Source organism: Asparagus officinalis, chromosome 3, assembly GCF_001876935.1.
Source record: "Asparagus officinalis chromosome 3, Aspof.V1, whole genome shotgun sequence".
In the NCBI taxonomy this organism is placed as follows: domain Eukaryota; kingdom Viridiplantae; phylum Streptophyta; class Magnoliopsida; order Asparagales; family Asparagaceae; genus Asparagus; species Asparagus officinalis.
The window spans coordinates 74241088-74258941 of NC_033796.1; the positions used below are offsets into that span (position 1 = coordinate 74241088).

The following is a 17854-nucleotide window of genomic DNA, read 5'->3' on the forward strand; positions in this document are numbered from 1 at the left end:
GCATTTGGTGAATGGATATAAATTTCGAACATTAGAGACCGATGATAGGAGGGTAACTCAGAACAGTGGGGTCATGGGCTTGTTTGCCCAAGAATGTTTTTCAAGTATAAGAGATCAGAATCCAATTCTAGCTGACATATTATATTATGGCCAATTAGAAGATATCGTTGAGGTAATTTACGGGTTTGGTAAACCAAAACAATGTACTTACACGATGTTCAAGGTTCGGTGGTGTCCTGCAAAAAAGCAAAAGGATCATTATGGATTTACACTAGTCAATCTTCACCGAGAAGTATATACGGATGAGAAATTCATTTTCGCAGAACAAGCTGATCAGTGCTTCTATGTGAAAGATCCGAATGTCATGTATGATTGGGTGGTTTTGTACAAGGAGCCAAGATCTGTTGTTCTTCCTAATAACAATGAAAAAAATATTGAAGAAAGTGAAGATAATTATAGTGAACCAATCGGTTCATCTGATGATGTTTGGCAAGAATTCTCTTACGCACAGAATGTGGCGCTGGATGTAGGTATGAACCTGATATGTTACACCATATTATCGATTTTTATCTTATCATAATAAAAACAATAATGCATTTCATAACAACATATCTCATGAGCATGTATACAATTTTTTCTTAACGATTGTCTTTATTATATTTGCAGATGAGGAGGAGGATGAGGAGGCTCTTTGACCTGGAGGGTGATCGCTCACGGAGTATCACCCCAGGTAGTGGTGCTGATGATCCACTACCATCTCCGGATGCAGGTATAAAAATTAATTAATACTTTAACATGTTTTATAAATTTTTAGTTATCTAGCTCATAGTGTTCATTTGTTGTAGATGCTGGATATTCATCACCCGGCCCCTCTGATGCAGCACCAGAACCATCCCCCGACGCAGGTATTAAATATTTAATAATTGATAATGTTCAATTAAAATTTAATATTAATGATTCTTCTTTCTTATGTAGGTGCTACTTGGACCCCGACATATCCATCATATACATTCCATACTGACTTGCGGCCAAAGACCCAGGACTTTCTCAGTTTACCTTTACCTCCGGACTCTCATAAGTCCAAGGCTGATTCAAGGAAGTACCACCCACGTGCTGCGAGAAGGTATCAGGAAATGCTTCCTATGTTGGAGACTAGGAAAGCTGTTGCACTCGCAGCAAAAGAAAGAGAGATAGCGAATGGTAAATTATATAAATACTTTTAATTTTCACATTTGTATATTATATGATATATTATCATGTTGTTATTATTGTAGGTGCTAAGTCAGATCGCATAGAGGGATGACGTGGCGGAGGTAAGCCTAAGTCTAAACAACCGCCAAGAGGAATGAGGGCCATTATTAGGTGGAATAGTTCTAATTTACCCGTTGGTCCTTGGTCGGCCCGATTGAATGCATATATTGGGGTTCTCGTGCGTAGAGCGACCATTATCAACCCTTATTTTCATTTTCGAGAATTACCATGGACCGCATACGAGGCGATATGGACTGCGCTTATGGTAAGTGCATATTGTTTTAGATTTTCATTTATTAATAATTAGTAATTGATATTAAATTATCCTTACTAAATGTGTATGTAAATCTACAGGACTGCTTCTGCCTTGAGGACTTTGAGGGGGCTTGGAATTATGTGTTTAATGTCAAGGTTGAAGCAGTCCTCAAACAATGGAGGCATGAGATCAAACATGAAACCTATGATAGGTATGAGGAGGACTGGCAGAGGTTTTTAAACCTCGATGACCGAGTTGACGAGATTCATTTCACGGCTCTCCTCATGTATTGGGACAGCGATGCCGCCAAGGTTAGTTTCATGAAATTTAGTTTATAATTTTAAGATATTATTTCATTTTATATTTACAGAATTTTTTTTAAAGAATAAATCCACGAAGGGGTCAGAAAATAGAAGAAAGAAGCTGCATGACCATCACTTGGGCTCACACTCCTACGCCAATCTGGAGGATGTTTATTGTCAAGATACGGTATATGTCATTTAAAGATTTAAAAGATCTTAATGTTTAGTATGATTATGAAATCTCATAATTTATAATATGACAGGGGAAATCATTAATGCCGATACACTTGAGGGCCAGAGCGGCATATGGTACTTTTCGTGAACAATATAGGGGTGATGAGAGGAATCGGGATAAGATCACGGCAAATCTCGAGTTAGTGGTGAGACTTATACATATCTTTAGTAGTATTATTAATTCTATTTTGTTAACATTACGAGGAAACGAGAACACAAATAATATGGTCATTATCTTGAATTAACTATAAATTTGTGCTTTAGGAGGGATTTGAGACCGCATCCAAGGAGGTTGCATCTGTCTACATTTCGCAGGAGGAGGAACAAACCGAGCCAGACCTTTACATGCTTTCTGCAGAGGAGAACATCAATCTCACACAGAACCTGATGGGTCATAATAGGTAAGGATGGTGAAAAATCGAATCAATTTGAATACTACATACTATTTATATTTGTTTACCATTATTGAATTTGAGAGTAAAGTTTAATATTTATTTCTCCCTAATAATAGGAGAGGAAGATATCCTCTGCATGGTGTCAGAGCTTCATCTGGTATAAGCATCAGATCGTCCACAGCATCCTCCACACCATCTACATCGACGAGAGCAGCCACAAGCAGTTTCCAGGCTATGCCATTTGTCGCACGTATCTCTGCGTATCTGATTGACAAAATTGACCCGGAGCTGCATATTCAGGTGACTAATGAGATGACTAGAGTTGCGCTGACGGCGAACTCAATGAACGATCTCATGGTTAGGCGGTACTATTCCTTATAGCGCGTATGGTGGTGTCATACGGATCATTAGCTCGATTGGCGATAATTCCGGCGCTAGACAGAGTAGTGTTCAGGTACCTTATTTTTTCTTATATTTATAAATTCATTTTTATCTAATATGTTATCAAACACCACATAATGATTATTCAATTAAACATTCAGAGTGGAGATATTGGAGGGAGCAGCACCCGTTCTCGTAATCGGGATAGAGATACCCCCGCCGACGACGATGGATGAGGTTTTTTTATTTTTAATGCAATAAACAGTTTTATTTGTTATAACACTACATTTATTCATGTCGTGTATTATCTTAGTCATGTGCATTGTTAGTATATATGTTGTTGGATGTGTTTTAGACGGAACTGATTGATGTATATTTTGAAGTGGATAGTTGGATTTGTACAATGTGTTGGATTTGGTTATATAGATGTTTTTGAATGGAATTGTTATGAATTTTGATTATGATTGGATGGTTGAATGTGGCGTATACAGTATTTTCTGGATGTATTCAAATATTAATATAATTGTACAGGGAAATACAAATTTTAATTAATTTTTTTTTTCCTGAAAAAAGGCAATCTAGACGGAATTCCGTCTAGATTGAATCAACCTAGACGGAATTTCCGTCTAGGTTGTAAAAAACCAACCTAGACGGAAATTCCGTCTAGGTTGACAGACCAGACTAGGTTGTAAAAAACCAACCTAGACGGAATTCTTTATTCCGTCTAGGTTGACTTCCGTCTAGATTGATCAACCTAGACGGAATTCCGTCTAGTTTGAAGCAATCTAGACGGAAGCAAAATAAACCACTCAAACTAAACGGAATTCCGTCTAGATGACCTAATCTAGACGGAATTGCAATCAACCTAGACGGAAATTTCTGTCTAGGTTGATCGTTTTTCTACTAGTGACGCATGTTTGCAGGAAGCTTGGTGGTATTATATATGATTAGTTAAGTCATAATAATAATTTTTGTTTAGGTTCACTTCTAAATTCACTTCTTAATTAGTGCTATGTATTTTTATTTAAAATTTTCTGTAAACCTTTTTCTTGTTTTTCCTCAATAATAGGTTGTTAATAGTTGTAGGCATAATTTTTTTTTCACTTTATCCATAGCAGAAGTTTCATTGAAATTCCGTTGTGAATAAAATGTTTCTTGTTGTTGCATATAATTATCTCAAGAAAAGAACATTCAAAAGCTTCATGAGCTGGTTTAAAGCCTTCAGCAGCAATTGCTGCAACGCCGAGAAATTAACAACACGGTAAGCATTCCTGGCAATTCTTTGAATGAAAATGTCAATGAAAATGAAAGATAGAAGATCCTGGAAGATTAGTGTTAAGAGTTGTCGAAGCATGGAAGAAGTTATTTGTCACAGCTATCTATTTGCTAATAAAATAATATAAATAGTTTCAGATTGTGTTAAGAGTTGTCAAAGCATGGAAGAAGTTAGAAATGTTTACCTACCTGCTTTGTTAACTATGGACATTCAAGTAATACCAGAAGCTGCCAGTTCTAAAGTAGGAAAGGAATTGGCAAAATTTTGTATAATATAGTATAGGTTTATGAATGCTAATTAGTTACACTAAACCCCCATGAACTTTCAGTGTTCTGCAGTATTAATCAGTAATAATCAGAGTGGGTTTAAAAGAAGTTTCAGTTATTGTTAAATTGAAACAGACATGTCCACAAATTTTACACGCTATCTTCCAAACTTTACACTGAAAGCTATTAGGCGATGGCAATTCCTGGTACAAACTTCATGCACATACGAAACTCAAGTTGACACTAACAAAAAGAGGAATAAGTTACATATTTATTGCATTAATTATCTAATACAGGACTTTGGTTATGGGGGAAAACATTTTAGTTACTCCTATGGTCAGAACTTGCTCGAGTGTTACTACACTGGACCTGGACATGGACTAACCCTTATGCATTTTATTATGCTGCATATATAAATTATTGAATTCATACTTACAGGAGTTATAGGCTCGTTTATTGTTTCTTGTTCACTCGTTTATCATTTCATACTAATGGTCTGGTTGTTTTTTAAATCCACGTTCCTTCTATATGTGTAGAAAACAAGTGAGACCAACAAAGCAAATCGTGAAGGTCTAGAATATATGCACACTACGGGAATAATAAGTTTTGCGAGGATTCGCCAAAAACGGTATTTCAAAATTTTTTTAATGTTACTTATTAACTGCATCCTTTCTTTCTATTCGTTTTTAATGTATTTATCAATAGTTTAACTATCATGTCTTTATTATAGGAAAATGAGTTGGGAAGACCTCCAAGTGAAGCTGAAATATTTATTGAGACCCGTAAAAAGAAGATAAATCCACAAGGAGAGAAAACAATCAATTTGATAGTAAGTATGTGCCATATTTCCTAAATATTAATATTCATATATTGCTTTTTAGGTCCTAATTTTCATATAACATGCATAGCAACTAAATATAAATTTTGCTAATGCATGGTGCTTTAGAAGAAGTCAAATCTCAAGATGAAGTTGATGATGCATGGGATTTAGTCAAGAAAGATGAACATCCTGGACGTGTACGTCTTATGGGGAGGGGTGTCACTAAAACCATGCTCCAGAATAAAAATAAAAAGATCATGGATCCTTATGAGCAAGTTCCAGAATCTGTCGTTCAAACTATATCATAAAAAGTTGAGCAAGAGTTGACAAAAAAGTTTGAAGAGCAGAAGGCAGATTTGGTTCATGGTTTCGCCGAGATCTTAACTAAAACACTTGGGCAAACAATTGATCCGGCGGCTATTGCAAGACTTATTGCATGCACAAGATCACCTGAGGAAGGTGGTAGTGCTCGAAATCATGATCATCCTCGCTCATCTGCAAGCAACCATCAGCCACGAAATGAGGTAGTTTTTTCTTTTGTTATATCTTTCTTTTTCTTTTTCGTGTATTATGATAACTTAATTTGGATTGGTTGCTTCTTAGTTCGCCCGAAATGAGGTGTTATATTGATGCTATTGATGATTAAGTTTTGATCAAGATTTATCCTCTTTTATTATTCACCTCAGCTTGCATCAATATGTTATTCGTAATCGCCACAAGTCTTGGTAAATTCATGCTAATTAATCTTTTTATCTCTATTTATGCAAGAAAATTATTGATGCCTACTACAGAAGAGATCTGTGCTTATCGCTTATTGTGAGATTTGTTTGCTCTAATGATTGAAAAAGAGCTTATTCTTATCAAGATACTTTTCAATTAAGTGATGAACTCTTTTGCGATTTAATATTAATGGAGGAATATAGATTTGTATTTTGGACATAAGCAAAAAAGTTCCTTCTGTTAATGAATCGTTGCAACATCATTCTTTTTAAGGTTCGTTCTTGTTAAGATTAAGAATTTGGTGGGGTTGTTTGTAAACCTTGGACTTTATAATTTCTTTGTTTGCAAATATTACAACAGCAGATAAATACCGTTGCTACCATACATTTGTAGCATTTGATTTTTACTGTAGCACTTTGCTATGTATAAAATTTGTAAAGTACTCATCACTGTAACTATTCAAGCATTGTCATAGCGTAAAACCAAAAGCTATTTCCACTATTGAATAAGCATTGACATTGCTCCAAAATCTAAAACCGTCACCTTTGCTAAATAATTGTCCCCACTGCACAAAAGTAAAAACCGTTTCTCTTGATATCAAAGTGTTCCCATTGCTTATAACCTAAAAACCGTTCCCCTTGCTATGAAACTGTTCCCGTTGCTTAGAATCAAAAAACCGTTTCACTTGATATACAACTGTTCCACTTGATCTAAACCAAGAACCGACCCCTTAGAAAAACTGTTCCCTTATGGTACCAATGATGAAAGTTTACAAACCGTTCCACTAGGATCATAAACCGTTCCAGTAGACCTACGAGCACAGCCGTAAACGAGAGGGTTGTTGAACTGTCCCCTTAGATGTAAGGCAACGGTTTTTATGACTAGTGTGACGGTTCACAACCGTCCCCATAGGCCTCAAATGTGGTAGTGAATTTAGCGGTCTATCAATAGTTTTCAGATTTGATGTGTACTGGTTATAAATTTCAGAAAATTTTATAATTTTTAAAATTTAAAAGAGTTTTTTCTACAATTTTTGTAACTTTGAGGTTAATTTCGGTAAATTTTAAATTTTTAGGTGTATGAGGGTAATCTCTTGAATTTATTTTTTTATTATTTGAAAATTTTAAAATTTTAAGATTTTTTTTATAATTTGAACTTTTGAGGGAGTTTCTATAATTTTTAGGACATGTAGGGTGTTAATTTAAAAATATTAAATTCTTCAAAGGTTGTTGTTATTTCTTAATTTCATGTTTATTATTTTAAGTTTTAAAATGTCAGAAATTTTTAGGTGCATTTTGGTAATCTTTTGAATTCATCTATGTTGTAAGTCTTGAAATTTTAGAATTTTAGGTGCTTGTTTGTAATTTGAACTTTTGAGGGTTCTTCTATAATTTTTTAGATAATGAGATGTTATCCGCAAATTTTAAATTCTTCGCTATTAATTTCTTGATTTCATGTTTGTTATTTTAAGTTTTTAGATGCCAGGATAGTTTTTATAATTTTAAACTTTTCAGGAAATTTTGTGCAATTTTAAAACTTTTCAGGTTTTTTTTGCAATACTTTATGTATTATAGTACGTTAGCTATGTATAATTTCTTTATCTTTACAAACTAATACCATAAAAAGATATTTTATATATTTTATTAATATTATTTTTTAAACTGTTAAACTATAGATAGTTAACGTAGGATTAGGATAGGATATAATCATGATTAGGATAGATTAAGATATAAATAAAATATTTAAAATAGTGAATGATAATATTGACCATAGAAAGATTTTCCCGAACTCGTGCTTTTAAAGGGAGTGTGATATGATATTGGTAATTATGAAAAGTTTCTTTCCAGTGAAAATATATGAAGGTTAGGGAAAAAAGGAAAATATATGATAAGATTACATTTCTTAATTAAAGAAGCGAATTATTGTTTGATTTTGAAAAAAATTATTACGCTGCACTTTTTTCTTGATATATAGTATGCTTCAATTTTTTAAGTTTACAAATAATTGATCAGATTGCAGCAATCTTTCTTAAAGATTCACACAAAAAAGAGTTACGCTCCAATAAAGTACTTAAAACTCTCCTCTCCACACACAACCCCCACCCAAAAAAAAGGTGATGCAAGTGTTCACTATAAAAGGTGTACAATAAATTAGAAACATTATTAAAATAATAAGGGAAAATTGCTTGGAGAAACCAAATAAAGTTGGGTCATGCATCCCCACCCCAAGTCTAAAAACCATAACCAAAAAGCCCTAAAATTAAAAAAGAAGTGCAACTAAGCCCTAAAACTCACTGCCCAAGAAATCATTCCCAAATTACCCTTCTTCTTCCCCATTTAAAACCCAATCCCTTTCTCCTCCTAATCTGGCCCAAGGTCTCCCCCCACCGCCTCTCCCTCCCCTACCACCGCCGACGTGCCCAAGGTCCTCCTGATCTGGCCCAAGGTCCTCCTGATCTGGTCTTCTATGGTCCGAGGACCGAGTTGCCGTCGAGGGCAACGCCGGAGTCGTTCACGGTGATCAATTTGCTGGAATTGGATTTCTCAAACAACTCATTGTCGGGTCCGATCCCAGCTGAGCTTGGGAAGCTTACTAACCTCACATCATTGGGCTTGTTCTCCAACAATCTCACAGGCAAAATTCCGCCTGAGATTGGAAACATGACTTCATTGGGCTATCTAGATGTAAACACCAACCAATTAGAAGGGGAGCTGCCCAGCACAATTTCCCAGCTTGAAAACCTTCAAACTCTTCAGGTATTTACCAACAATTTCACAGGGGCTCTGCCTCAAGATCTCGGTAAGCATGGGCTCTTGGTTACTGCAAGCTTTTCGAACAATAGCTTCTCGGGTCCGCTTCCACCTACTCTTTGCAGCGGCTTCAAACTTTAGTACTTGACAGTTAACATAAATAACTTCTCAGGGCATCCGCCTGACTGCTTGCGCAATTGTGGTGACTTGATACGAGTTCGGTTAGAGGGGAACCAGTTCAAAGGCGATATATCAGAAGTATTTGGCATTCACCCCCAACTCATATACTTGGATGTCACAGGGAATCAATTGACAGGAACACTATCATCAGATTGGGGACAATGTGAAAGCCTTCAATACTTGCACATAGATGGAAACAGCATCACTGGAGATATCCCAGCTTGTTTGGTGAGATGAGCAAGTTACAGGATTTGGGCTTGTCTTCCAACTTCTTGTCAGGCACAATTCCATCTGAGCTTGGGAATTTAGATCAGCTCTACAGGCTGAATTTGAGCAGTAATCTGATATCTGGGACAATTCCTTCACAGATTGGCGGTATCACATTGTTACAGAGTCTCGATTTATCGGGAAACAAGCTGACAGGCAAGATACCTACTGAGCTCGGCAATCTGGATCGGCTTCTTTTGCTTGATTTAGGCCAGAATGACTTGTCAGGCACCATACCTGACCAACTTGGGAACTTGGGTTCTTTGCAAATTGCATTGGATCTCAGTAGAAATTCTTTATCTGGAAAGATTCCTTCTAATTTGGCAAAATTATCATCGTTGGAGAAGCTCAATGTTTCCCATAACGAGCTCTCTGGCCAGATCCCGAAAGAGCTATCACAGTTGTCCAGCCTGGTAACAGTTGATTTCTCTTACAACAACTTAAGTGGCCCCCTACCTTCAGGGCACGCTTTTGAGAGTGCCACCTTGGAGGACTTCGTCGGGAACCAAGGGCTCTGTGGCAATGTTTCAGGTCTGCCGTTGTGTTTTCTAGTTGCTGCATCCAACGTTTCTCACAAGAATCACACCAAGCTCATCCTCGCCATCATTCTTCCCATTGTCGGAGCTCTAATACTAGCATTCACATTCACTGCGACCATTTATGTATGGAAAAGGAGAGAAGAAGATCCTGTCATGCTGGAGAGCATCAACACAGATAGTTTCATGTGACATATGACGGTTTCATGTCACATATGTTGTTTTTATGAGACATTTGTTGTTCATACGGGATATTTTGGTGTTGTATGTGATATTTGGATGTTGTATGTGATATTTGAGTGTTGTTTGTGACATTTATTGTTTATACGTGATATTTGGGTATTGTATGTGATATTTGGGTGTTGTATGTGATATTTGGGTATTGTATGTGACATTTGTGTGTTGCTTGTGACATTTGCTGTTTATACGTTAAATTTGGGTGTTGTATGTGATATTTGGCTGTAATTTGTTGATAGTGAATGTGCTTATTTGTCACATGGTTGTAATTTGTTTATACGTGACACATGACTATAATTTATTGTATGTGATATTTAGATCTAATAGAGTCATTCCACATCCTCCTTCATCATCATCCCCTTATTCTTCTTTTCCCACCAAGACCTAGGAATAAATAACTCGTCCTTCAAATACTCTGACACTCCTCTTCCCCTTCAACTCAAACTCAAATACTCTGACACTCCTCTTCACCTTCAACTCAAACTCAAATACTTTGACACTCCTCTTCACCTTCACCTTCACCTTAAACAACACCCAAATGTCACAAATATCATATACAACACCCAAATGTCACAAATTACAGACAAAAATAAAATACAACGCCCAAATGTCACGTATAAACAGCAAATGTCACAAACAACACCCAAATATCACAAATTACATCTAACAATCACATACAATACCCAAATATCACGTGTAAACAGCAAATATCACAAGCAACATCGAAATATCACAAACTTTAGTCATATATCACATACAACACCCAAATATCACGTATAAACAACAAATATCACAAGTAACACATAAATATCACATACAGCACCCAAAAATCATATACAACACCCAAATGTCATAAATTACAGCCAAATATCACATACAATACTCAAATATCTCGTATAAATAACAAATATCACAAGCAACACATAAATATCACATACAACACCCAAATATCACATAAAACACCCAAATGTCACGTATAAATAACAAATATCACATACAACATCCAAAGTACAAAAAATATTCTGGCGGAGGATGTGAAAAACAAACAATATCATTCATGGGGTTTATTGAGTGAAGAGATGTGGTTGGTAATAAGTTATGGAGGCTCTCTACAACTCAGGCTTCTAAGCTACGATTAGTTGCAAGAAACTGAATGAAGCCATCCACGTTCTTGTCTTGCCGTTCCTTGTCCCGAACAACCTCCATCATCTTCTGAGCTCTCTTCCTGTAACTCTCTCCCTCTTCATCCACCATCACCAACCTAAGGGCCTTGGCCACATCTTCTTTATTGAAACATCCATCTTCTTCGTTCCTCTCAACCTCGACCCCAAATCCTTTCTCCTCCATCAACCTCGCATTCAAACCTTGGTCCAAATCCACGGGCAGCAGAACAAGCGGGTGTCCAGACTGAAGACCTTCGATGATCGAACTCCACCCGCAATGCGTCAAGAATCCTCCGACCGACTCATGAGCCAATATCTTCACTTGTGGCGCCCAACCCTTAACAACTAGCCCAAAGTCCTTGGTCCTATCTTCAAACCCTTCTGGTAGAATCTCACCATCTGGACTCAAGCCGAAAGGCTTTCTGAGCCCCCAAACAAAGGGCAGTTCCGCCGTTTCAAGTCCTAGCGCCAGCTCGTGCAGCGACTCGGTGTTCATAGCCACCTCGGTCCCGAGAGCGACGTAAACCACGGACTTCGACCTCTGCTTGCCGAGCCATTCCATTATTTCAACTTCAGATTCATTCGCATTCTCGTTTCGTTCGTCCACCGATGGCGGCAGCAGGCCGACCGGAACAATCGGCTTCTTGATGATTTCTTCGAGCAGAATCAGCCACTCGGACTCCAATTCCTCGCAGCTCCGCAGAGCGATTGCTCTGCATCCTTCAAGCGCCATCTTGAAACGACGCGCGTCGGGAACGCCGGAAGGGTTCGGTAACCTCGCCATCTTGAAGAGCCTGCGCACCTCGTGCAATTTATACGCCATATTTGTCGGGAACGGGACCCTTCAAGATGGCCACCGTGAACGACTCCGGCGTTGCCCTCGACGGCAACTCGGTCCTCGGACCATAGAAGACCAGATCAGGAGGACCTTGGGCCAGATCAGGAGGACCTTGGGCACGTCGGCGGTGGTAGGGGAGGGAGAGGCGGTCGGCGGTGGTAGGGGAGGGAGAGGCGGTGGGGGGAGACCTTGGGCCAGATTAGGAGGAGAAAGGGATTGGGTTTTAAATGGGGAAGAAGAAGGGTAATTTGGGAATGTTTTCTTGGGCTGTGAGTTTTGGGGTTTGGTTGCACTTCTTTTTCATTTTTAGGGCTTTTTGGTTATGGTTTTTAGACTTGGGGTGGGGATGCATAGCCCAACTTTATTTGGTTTCTCCAAGCAATTTTCCCAAAAATCAAACAAAAAAAATTGGATTGAAAAAAAAAAAATCAACTGAAAACGATGTCACTAAAAAACAATCTGTACAATCACCTGTTTAATCGATGCAAGGCGCAGCTGCCACACACGCCATCGCCACCTGCAGCATCCCCACCATCTCTTCCTCCACACCCTTGTAGCGCATAAGCTCTAAATCAAACACCTCGCTACTCCACTCCTCCCCAATGCGGCAGGCTCACATCCTTCGTCACCACCTTCCCTGTCAAGATCTCCAGTAGGACCACGCCGAACGCATAGATGTCGGTCAAAACAAAGCATCAAATTTGACAGCAAAACAGGCAGAAGAAGCACGAACGTGAGAACTCGAGCCACGAATTCATTCAACATCTCAGATATCTTGATGGATTTCGGTGAAATTTAAGAATTTTGGGGCAAAATTTTCATTTTATATGAGGGATCGGGGATCCCGTCAAGGGATGAAGAAGAAGAGGGGCGGTTGCTTGCTTCGAACGATTCCTCAAAGCCAAAACAAAGGGGATCAAACCAAAGGGCTCTTCCTCCACTCGGTGGACGCGGATGCGGAGGGCGGAGGAAGAGGACGAGGAGACGGTGGCGTAGGAGTGGAGGCTACAGCGTCGGTGGTGGTAGGGGAGGGGGAGGCGGTGGTGGGGGAGGGGAGATCTTGGGCCAGAGTAGGAGGAGAAAAGAGATTGGGTTTTAAATGGGGAAGAAGAAGGGTAATTTGGGAATGATTTCTTGGGCAGTGAGTTTTAGGGCTTAGTTGCACTTCTTTTTTAATTTTAGGGCTTTTTGGTTATGGTTTTTAGACTTGGGGTGGGGATGCATGACCCAACTTTATTTGGTTTCTCCAAGCAATTTTCCCAAATAATAATTACAAATTTGTTATTTCCCTACTTTGCGCAATCATGAGAGGGAGAAGAAGAAGAAAGTGGGTTTCAAAAAATAATAATAATTAATATATAAAAATTCAAAAATCAATTGCCTAAGAATTTTCAAAATCACAACCCGTTTTATCATATAATATATAGATAATTTATTTAGTTTATCAGTGATGATAAGGGGTTTTGACTTTGTAGGATCCTAGATAAAGAATGGTATATATGGTTGATATCCAGACTAGAAACTTTGAATTTTTACGTTAACAAATACTTGGTTAGATTGCAGCAATCTATTTAAACGATTCAGACATAAATGTGTTAATCTCCAATAAACTACTTAAAACTTTCCTCTTATTTTAGGCAAAAATATTAGGATTAGATTTTGATGATAACTAATCCCCCCCACCCCACCCCAACACTCCCACACCCAAAAAAAAGAAACAAAAATGCGATGCAAGTCATTGTAAAAATTATATAGTAAATTAGAAATATTTAAAATAATAATTACAAATATATTTTTCTATACTCCACGCAATCATGAGAGAGAGAGAAGAAGAAGAAGAAAAAAAATGAATTTTTGAATAATAATAACAATAATTAATATATAAAAAATCAAAAGCAATTGCCTACGAATTTTCAAAGTTGCAACTCGTTTTATCATATACTATATAGATAATTTATTTAGTTTATCAGTGATGATAAGGGGTTTTGACTTTGTAGGGAAGCACATATCATTCTCTATTCCTATACTATAAAATGGTATATGGTTGGTATCCAGCCTAGAAACTTTGATCCAGGAATTTCCTTGTAGACTTTATTATGATAGTACGTAACTGGATATTTCTTAATCTAAGATACACTATCAGATTTCCACGATTTTTGTGACTAATCAAACAATGCATTTGGGTTCATGAGAAATACATTTTTGACACTAGAAATTTAGATATCCAAACAACGAATTTGAGGTTGATTATCTGCAATAAGTAATGAAAACCTTTTTTCTCAATGTAACATTTGCTGCGTGGGAGCACAAGTGCAGGTAGGCTTGTCCATCCGGGCCGGCCAGGACCGGGCAAAACCGGAACCTGGACCCGGGCCCGGTGGCTCCGGGCCCGGGCCCGGGCCGGCCCGGGTTTTGTCTGTTTTTTTTAAAAAAAATTTAGATTTTTAAAATTTTAAAAATCTCTTTAAAATTTAAAATATATATAAAAAAGTACAAAAAGTTACAGAAAAAATAAAAACAATCATATTATTAATAACATGAAATAACATAAATTACAAATACAAAAAATTATAAAAACGAAAGATGATAAAAATAACTTCTTTATTAATATCAGTAAATCTTTTACAAGTATAAATTTATTTCGGAATTCGTCGCATCACAATAGATGAGTACATCCCAACTAGGTTGACACATACTCACCTATATCACTATCATTTGCAACTGTTTCTAAAATAATTCATTACACATTTAAAGCTAAGAAATAAAAATTATAATTTGATGAATATTGTTTAATCTTTATATCTATCTGGTAGTCCCAACTCTTTAAATTTATCTTCAATCCCAGTCATCCAATCGATGACTTGCGTTCGCTTTTCGTACCTCCACCAATCTTGTAAGCACATTACCGCTTGTACAGTATACGGATCTACGCATGTCCTGTGGTCGTCAATCAAATATCCTGCTGTGCTGAAGGCGGATTCCGAAACTACCGTCGAAACCTGCACTGTTAGTAAGTCATGAACCATGGTGGAAAGTATAGGATATGAAACTGATCCATATACGATATGAAACTGATCCATATACTCTCCACCATTGCAAAATATCTAAAACATTTTCTTAACATTTAACTAAAGAAGCTGATAAATATTCATCTGTTTCAGAAACCTCCAACGATGATCCAAGTCCAGACCTACCAGTTAGCTCAGCTACCATTGCATGCCTATCAAAACTTACATTTTTACCTCGATTTGAGCTCGAAGGCGCCGAAGCTGCAGACTGTTGTGCACCCACACCATGTCTAACTGCATACTCATCATATAATGTTTGAAAATAATTTCTAATAGCTAAATGATGAGAAGTAGCAGTAAGGGTGGATCCATCATCTAAGTCTATAATATGTCTACCATACAATGGTTGTAACAAACTTCGAAGGCTAATATCCTTCAAACATGGATCAATAAGAACCCCCAAACTAAAAATATGAGGAATATGCCTAAAATACTTATTAAATTTTCTCTCCATTTGAAAATTTATAGCTCCAAAAGTATCATCCATACAATATTTGACAAAAAAAATTTAAATATTTAAAATTTGTAGAGCAGCTAAAGTAATAATCGGATAATAACAACCAGATAATAACATAGTAACATCATAAAAAACTTATAACATCTTATTTAAATTACATATAATTGTCTATTCATCTTCAGTTATTTCATAAGTGCTACCAGAGGTAGAACTAGAAGCATAATAATTTATAAAATCATTTATAATTTCCTTATATTCTATTGTCACACTTAACATTGTATAGGTGGAATTCCACCTATGGTCAACATCTTTTGGAATTAGTCTAGCCTTAATATTTTTTTCTTTTACACATTTGTTTCCATCTTTTAAGTCTTTGTTTAGAAGTAGTATGCATATAAGCAACTGTTCTAACATTTTCTATCATGGATTTAATTTCAGTAAATGCACTTTGAACAATTAAATTTAAAATATGGCATATACATCTAATATGAAAAAGTTCACCATGACAGGGCAATGACAGAGTTATTTTGAGAAAATCTACAGCTACATTGTTATTACTTGCATTATCTAGTGAAATAGAAAATATTCTTTGATCAATTTCTAGTTTCGTAAGTTCTTCAACTATTAAATTAGCTACATTAATACCAGTATGTGACTCTTCAATTGTCACTACAACAAATTGCACTTTTCCCGACGCTTATTCCCGACGCATGGTTAAATACGTCGCCAAAAATTATATTTTTCCCGACGATTTTAGTTAGCGTCGGCAAAACATATATTTAAACTTTTGCCGACGTTTTTGTTTCGTCGGCAATATTGTATTTTGTTGTAGTGTGTAATAAAAGAAACAACTCTTTTAAACATTTGCCAATTTTCAGCAATCTAGTGTGTTGTGATACATAAATAACTTGTTTGTGCTCTAGATGTCCAAATATCAGAAGTTAAAGAAAATTTACAGTTTTGTGATACATAAATAACTTGTTTGTGCTCTAGATGTCCAAATATCAGAAGTTAAAGAAAATTTACAGTTTAAATTTTTAAAATAAGATTGTGCTCTAGATGTCCAAATATCAGAAGTTAAAGAAAATTTACAGTTTAAATTTTTAAAATAAGAAATATTTTTCCTTGTTCCATTTGATAATGTTTTAAAATGTTACGTTGACAGGTTTGACGAGATTTTTTTTTAAATCGGGATAATAATCATCTCTAAACAAATCTTCAAATTCATCATCTTCTACTAATTTAAAAAGGAAGATTCTTAACAATGATAAACCTGATGACGTATTTCCTGGCTCGGGCAGTGTCATAATTTCAAGTACCGAGACTACCAGAAGAGGAGGATTGGAAAATCATAGATTATAGGATATCACCTTGAGGAGTCTGGTCTTTATTGTGTTTTTCTATATGGCGTTTGAGATGGTTGGTGCCGCTCTTATGATGAGCTTGGAAAATCCGGCCGCATAACGCACATTTAGCCTTCTGGGTGAGGATCCTACCGTGTTCATCCTTGGTGACGTTTATCTTCTCAAAAAAACTCCATACATTGGATCTCGGTCTTTTAGGAGCTCTTGGTACAGATTCGTCACTACCGGATTCAGGATTACCACTGGTAGGATCGGTAGGAGAAGTAGCTGTTGTTGTAGGAGGACTCATTTTAATATCGGTAGGAGATAGATTTTGCTCTTCATAATCAGATCCAGGTCTGGCCCGGGTTTCCGGGCCGGGTGGGCCCAGGCCGGGTTCCAGGCCGGGCCCGGGCTGGCGGACTTTTTGGACAGGGCTAAGTGCCGGGACCAAAACGGCTTTTTAATTTCGTGAGGATAGCGTCGCCCTTTCAATTCACATTTACCGAAGCTTTTAACACAGACTTAAAATTAGGAGTTAGTTTACACTTAATCAACGGTAAAATGACTAAGTTGAGTGAAAAAATAAGCTCTCGGGCACCAATTTTAAGTATGGAACCCCAAGTGCAGGGACCAAAATGGCTTTTTGGCCTTTTCTCAACGTAAAACATTTGCTGAAGTAGCAGCACTCTTAACGGCTCCTCAATTATAGTATTTTAAACATGTTTTCTATTAGGGAAAAATGTGTCCAGGCCCCAAAAGTGGGAACTTCGTGTGACTAGCCCCCCTGTACTTTGCCATTTGACTGATGAATAAAGCTTTATTTCATTGATCAAAAATAAAAGAAACCTGTGATTACTAGAAAGTAAAGAATTAAAAGAACATCAAAGTAATATGCCAAGGAACATTGATTGTATTGTCTTTCTAGTACATTACAAAATTTAAGGTAAAGAAAGAATAGATGGGATCTCGGGTTCCCAGACTATATTCTGAAGCTCTCCTCCATTTCAAAATAGAAATGAAGAGAATCTTGTTGTCATCTCCCATACACTCCAAAATCTCTATTTCTTTCTTAATCTTTTCTCCATCTCCCTTTTGTTCTCTCTTTGAATGG

General features: G+C 37.0%; 3 protein-coding genes across 4 annotated transcripts; 2 read left to right on the top strand and 1 right to left on the bottom strand.

Moving 5' to 3' along the window:
- Positions 396–1231, top strand: LOC109834339. 2 transcript variants are annotated; one of them, XM_020402349.1, is made up of 4 exons: positions 396–530; positions 667–769; positions 846–905; positions 976–1231. In XM_020402349.1, the coding sequence occupies exons 2-4, from the start codon at positions 667–669 to the stop codon at positions 1221–1223; spliced, it is 411 nt and encodes a 136-aa protein (XP_020257938.1). In that variant the 5' UTR covers positions 396–530; the 3' UTR covers positions 1224–1231. The 2 variants fall into 2 exon arrangements, with proteins under 2 accessions (XP_020257938.1, XP_020257939.1); XM_020402350.1 differs by lacking the exon at positions 396–530 and having other exon boundaries at positions 569–769.
- Positions 9065–9826, top strand: LOC109835288 (MDIS1-interacting receptor like kinase 2-like). The gene has a single exon (XM_020403270.1). The coding sequence runs from the start codon at positions 9065–9067 to the stop codon at positions 9824–9826; it is 762 nt and encodes a 253-aa protein (XP_020258859.1).
- On the bottom strand, positions 10885–11857 carry LOC109835289 (putative UDP-rhamnose:rhamnosyltransferase 1). The gene has a single exon (XM_020403271.1). The coding sequence runs from the start codon at positions 11855–11857 to the stop codon at positions 10988–10990; it is 870 nt and encodes a 289-aa protein (XP_020258860.1). The 3' UTR covers positions 10885–10987.

Bases quoted from the DNA above. Each gene is read 5' to 3' on its own strand.
- LOC109834339 (XM_020402349.1), top strand. From the start codon at position 667: ATGAGGAGGAGGATGAGGAGGCTCTTTGACCTGGAGGGTGATCGCTCA. The intron at 770-845 runs GTATAAAAATTA...CATTTGTTGTAG, and splicing joins ACTACCATCTCCGGATGCAG to ATGCTGGATATTCATCACCC. The intron at 906-975 runs GTATTAAATATT...TTTCTTATGTAG, and splicing joins AGAACCATCCCCCGACGCAG to GTGCTACTTGGACCCCGACA.
- LOC109835288 (XM_020403270.1), top strand. From the start codon at position 9,065: ATGAGCAAGTTACAGGATTTGGGCTTGTCTTCCAACTTCTTGTCAGGC.
- LOC109835289 (XM_020403271.1), bottom strand. From the start codon at position 11,857: ATGGCGTATAAATTGCACGAGGTGCGCAGGCTCTTCAAGATGGCGAGG.